The sequence below is a fragment of the Lepisosteus oculatus genome, chromosome 12 (assembly GCF_040954835.1).
Source record: "Lepisosteus oculatus isolate fLepOcu1 chromosome 12, fLepOcu1.hap2, whole genome shotgun sequence".
NCBI lineage: Eukaryota > Metazoa > Chordata > Actinopteri > Semionotiformes > Lepisosteidae > Lepisosteus > Lepisosteus oculatus.
In genome coordinates, this window is record NC_090707.1 from 33,395,967 (window position 1) to 33,401,386 (window position 5,420).

Genomic DNA, 5,420 nt, shown 5'->3' on the forward strand with positions numbered 1-5,420 from the left:
CATGTTGATCGAAAAAATTTTAACTGACGTTCAACATTAAAGGATCTATATAAGATCACATACTAAGAGAAACTGGCTGACTTTTTAAACATAAGTTTCTACAGTTTTTGAATGTGAGTGGGTCTGTTATTGAAGGCTATTAATGAAGTTGACATACATATAGAATCCACACTCAGTTAATGAAAGAGTCGGTGAGTTTGTTGGTAGTTACTGGGCAAGTGCTTTGTGTTTGTGCCTTTCAGTTACGTGTAAAAAGGTGTTGAACTGTAGTGTAGTCTTGGAGTTTGGCCTTAATTTCGGAGGACAATTGTGTTGAGTTAACCCCTAGTTTCCAACAACAAACCTGGTTGCCAAGGAATCCACTCCCAAAGGACTATAAATATAGCCTTCCATGCCTACCATCATACACAGTCTTCTCATTTCGAATCCTAGACTTCGGCTTGCAGAAAGAAAAAGTCAAAATGGTGAGTTAAAAACTTTGCTTCATTTTTAATTTGTTAAAAAATGTAGCCATTGGTAGAGCTAAAATCAGGAGATCTGTTAAATCCTTCACTTGAAACAATTGAGGAGCTTCTCTTCATTATTTTTCTTTCAGATGCTTTAAGTAAAACATATAATGTACGCTGAAATGAGAAGGAAACACAACGTTTCTTTCTTCTCTTTTCAGCATGGGATAAACCTATAACTTGTTCCTTTGCAGCCTTCACATGCTGACGCAGCTCCCCACCTGAACATATAATGTACTGTTGTTAAGGTTGTAAAGCTAGTGGAATGTATCAAAAGCTTACCTCGAAATAACTGTTCACTTAAACTTGTCTGTTTTCCTTTGATTGTGTATTTTAAAGTTCACGAAACTGTCATAGTGACCCATAAAAATGCAGTTTATTACTCTGTGATGCAAAACTGATAAAGAAAAATCTTGCCATTCCACAAATGGCGCTGTGGATGATCGCATTGTGTGAAATTCAACAAATCCAGCCATGTTATCAAGTCATACATTCTGATTTCTGCTCAAGAAAAAAGTGCCATGAGTAGATTTTGGTTTGCTAGAGGGAGAATTTCCAAAACCATTCCTCATTTACATTATTGAGCTGGCAACAACTTTACAACAGCTGAAGACCTGTCTGAGCAGGTGTGAAACTACATACTAGGCTAACTAGTTCAGGGTTTACATATTAATCCCTCCCAGTTTGCTACTGAAAATACAGACTGAAATGATTAATTTAATCAGTAGGTTGCTTGTAATCCAGCACTTTAACATGAGAACAATACATGGTAAGGCATGATATACCTTGGGAAACTATGACAAGGTAAAATAAATGTTTATATATTTATTAAAACCTCATGTAAACAAGAAAATACCATACATATTGACTGTTGATAGTGGATAGTATCAACACTTTCCAGCTCGCTTTGATTCTACGTGTTTCATGCAACAATGTATTAAGTCACTAACCAATTTTTTTCCTGTACTCTTAAAATGGAAAAACAGCACTAGAACATCTGAAAAAGGGTTTTGAAAGTGTAAAAATGTGTTGACGAAGGATTCCATCCTTTCACGGAATGTGTCAGCAATGGAATCATTTCGCACAAGTATTAACACTATTTGCTCTGCACACTTCCAATTGGCGAACTTTAAGCAGTCTTCCAAGGGTGTGCTTGCACCAATAGCTAGTCTGAAAGCTGACATAATGAAGCCTGAGCTGAAATACACAGAAATTTCTTCTACATCTAAACAGATTGCAGTCCACCATAAAACCCATCTTTACGGACTCTTTTGCTATAGCTGTAGGGTCCTTTACCCATAACTGTACAAAAAGTAAAACACAAAATGAAAAGGATAGCAATATTTTGTTTTCTTTGCAACAGGCACTTTTTTTCTTATTGGTGATATCATTGATGAGGCTGTGAGGACCCAGATTCAGTGTGTCTCCTCTTTGTTTCTCTGTAGCGTGAGTGTATCTCCGTACACGTGGGCCAAGCTGGTGTCCAGATGGGCAATGCCTGCTGGGAGCTGTACTGCCTGGAGCACGGGATCCAGCCTGACGGCCAGATGCCCAGTGACAAGACCATCGGAGGAGGAGACGACTCCTTCAACACCTTCTTCAGCGAGACCGGGGCGGGCAAACATGTCCCCCGGGCTGTGTTTGTGGATCTGGAGCCCACTGTCATCGGTAAGTGACGGTTGTCCAAAAATGTATACAGTCTGCATTGTATACTGCAAATGTATACAGTCTGTATACAGAAACAAAATAGCATACACTTGAATTTTCTGTCCAGGTAGTCAGACATACGGTTTAACCACAAACAGCTTCAGATCAACAGCATAAAAACCAAGTATTTTCTCCCCGCGTTAGTATCTCCATCACTGTTCTTTTGAATCTGGCAAAAAAAACACACGATTTTTAATAGTTTAACAAAACTTAGTTTTAAAGGGATCCTATATATATCCTATTTATTACTTTGTGAAAAAAAAACTGACATGAGGTACATGTTTTATTTTTCTGTGATTTCAATTAACATCTCCTCTTCTTTCAATCTTCCAAATTCGTCTTTTGTAGCCACCTACTTTACTTTAAATTATAATTGGCAAAAAAATGGAAAGTAGTGACAACTGTCCTCTGTTTTAAGAGGACATAGAAAAGAAACAAAAGTATGACATAGAAATTGAGAGAATTACAAATTCTGCACTCTTTGCACTAAATAATTGACCTTTAACCAGTCACACAACCACTCCCGAATCCTTCATAGTATAAAATATTACACAGTTTTCCCTTGGCAAGAGGGGACATTTCCCACGATTCAAAGTGTCTTCTCCCCTTTCTAATATGTCTGTTAGATCAAAAAGTCTGTAACGATGCGTAGGTCAGGACCCTATGCAGACGGTAAAATCCGGAAGAGACTGGAGGAGGGCAACAGGTAAACATGACAGGATCAGGACGGGATGACTGACAGGGGGGCGTGGCGGCAGTGTTCTGGTGCTCAGGTGGCGTGGCACAGGCGTACAAGTCCAAAACTATCCAGAAGGGGAAACCAGGAAGCAGTCCCAAAGTCCATAGCCAGGAGATCCATCCAAAAGAAAAACTAGACAAGGATAAAAACCGGAAAGGGATCCGGTGCAGGGAGAGGGAATAAAAATGGGATCACGAGGCCAGGCGCGCTGAGCCCCGGACTCAGCTGGGTCAGGACACCTATTGGAGGTCTATGCCCTCAAGCTGCGGACGTAGGGCAACTAGGCGGGCCTCCGGGCGTCCGTCTTCCAATGCAGAGCCGGGGGTAGCGAGAGCGCCCGGCTTAATGAAGGAGGGACAGGACTGGGGACAGGTGCACATGATCAACCAAAATGTGAAAGAGTCGGAGCTCCCTTAAGAGGAGGGATTACAATCGTGAGTCTCCGCTTATTTGCAACCTTTCTTATGCTCTTCTTTAATTCCCTAGACGAGGTGCGCACAGGTACCTACCGCCAGCTGTTCCACCCCGAGCAGCTCATCACTGGCAAGGAAGACGCTGCCAATAACTACGCCCGCGGGCACTACACCATCGGCAAGGAGATCATCGACCTGGTGCTCGATAGGATACGCAAGTTGGTGAGGCATTTTGGTTATACATTTCTGGCTCAATTTAATCTGTAAAGATTTTCAGATTTTACATGAAACTCCAGCTGTTTTCACATTATGTATAACGTTCTCTGTATCCTTCTCTAGGCTGACCAGTGCACAGGGCTCCAGGGCTTCCTCATCTTCCACAGCTTCGGAGGTGGTACTGGCTCTGGTTTCACCTCCCTGCTGATGGAGCGCCTCTCTGTCGACTATGGCAAGAAGTCCAAGCTGGAATTCTCCATCTACCCAGCTCCCCAGGTGTCCACAGCTGTGGTGGAGCCCTACAACTCCATCCTGACCACCCACACCACCCTGGAGCACTCTGACTGTGCCTTCATGGTTGACAATGAGGCCATCTATGACATCTGCCGCAGGAACCTGGACATTGAGCGCCCCACCTACACCAACCTCAACAGGCTCATTGGCCAGATCGTCTCCTCCATCACTGCCTCCCTGCGCTTTGATGGTGCCCTGAATGTGGACCTGACTGAGTTCCAGACCAACCTGGTGCCCTACCCTCGCATCCACTTCCCTCTGGCCACCTACGCCCCTGTGATCTCTGCTGAGAAGGCCTACCATGAGCAGCTGTCTGTAGCCGAGATCACCAATGCCTGCTTTGAACCAGCCAACCAGATGGTGAAATGTGACCCCCGTCATGGCAAGTACATGGCCTGCTGTCTGCTGTACCGTGGAGACGTGGTGCCCAAAGACGTCAACTCTGCCATCGCCACCATCAAGACCAAGCGCACCATCCAGTTTGTGGACTGGTGTCCCACTGGCTTCAAGGTGGGTATCAACTACCAGCCCCCAACTGTGGTGCCTGGGGGAGACCTGGCCAAGGTGCAGAGAGCTGTGTGCATGCTGAGCAACACCACCGCCATCGCTGAGGCCTGGGCTCGCCTGGATCACAAGTTCGACCTGATGTACGCCAAGCGTGCCTTCGTCCACTGGTACGTGGGAGAGGGGATGGAGGAGGGAGAGTTCTCTGAAGCACGAGAGGACATGGCGGCCCTGGAGAAGGATTATGAAGAGGTGGGCACTGACAGCGTGGGAGAGGAAGGAGAGGAAGAGGAAGGAGAAGAGTATTAAGATATGGAAAGCTCTACAGACAGCAACACTCAGAGAGAAAGTGTTAAAGAGATTATAAATAATGCTATGTATCTATGTAAACTAACAAAATGTCATATTGTCACATCATATTAGATTTCAGAAACTAAAGCATTATCACACATTTTATATGTATTGAAAGATGCTTTCAAGTTTGAAGTTTTGTGTCATCATCATCGAATATGATAAACTGAACTTAATTTCTGTATTAAATTCTGACTTCAGTCCATCAATATTTTGTGTTTGGGAGAATATTTTTAATACAAAATATGGTCAAAAACCTTGGTACTTGTAATGGAAAATCTGAATATTTTCAAGCTCACAATCCACAATAATTGTCATGAGTAATTCTCCATGAGCAACTTAAAACACTGAAACAACAACAATTTGCACTCACTACACTCACTACAGCAACACCTTCTCTGTTCCTCTGTGGTCGGCTGCAAGTCTTTGTGGCATTAATTAAGCTTATCCTGTATATTTGTAAACACAATACATATTGTAGAATCTCTCAAAGGAAGTTATTAGTCCGGACCATCATTTCTGACCCTTGTGTACAAATAATTAATAATAATAATTGCTTACACTTATATAGCGCTTTTATGGACACTCCACTCAAAGCGCTTTACAGGTAATGGGGAATCCCACTACCACCACCAATGTGTAGCCCCCACCTGGATGATGCGACGGCAGCCATAGTGCGCCAGAACGCTC

The 5,420-nt window shown here is 43.3% G+C and overlaps 1 protein-coding gene across 1 annotated transcript; it reads left to right on the top strand.

Annotated features, from left to right (window-relative positions):
* Positions 1-366: 366 nt before the first annotated feature.
* On the top strand, positions 367-4,937 carry LOC138241998 (tubulin alpha-1D chain-like). Its single transcript, XM_069196567.1, has 4 exons — positions 367-464; positions 1,952-2,174; positions 3,439-3,587; positions 3,705-4,937. Exons 1-4 carry the CDS (start codon positions 462-464, stop codon positions 4,686-4,688), a joined length of 1,359 nt encoding a protein of 452 aa, XP_069052668.1. The 5' UTR covers positions 367-461; the 3' UTR covers positions 4,689-4,937.
* The last annotated feature ends 483 nt before the right edge of the window (positions 4,938-5,420 follow it).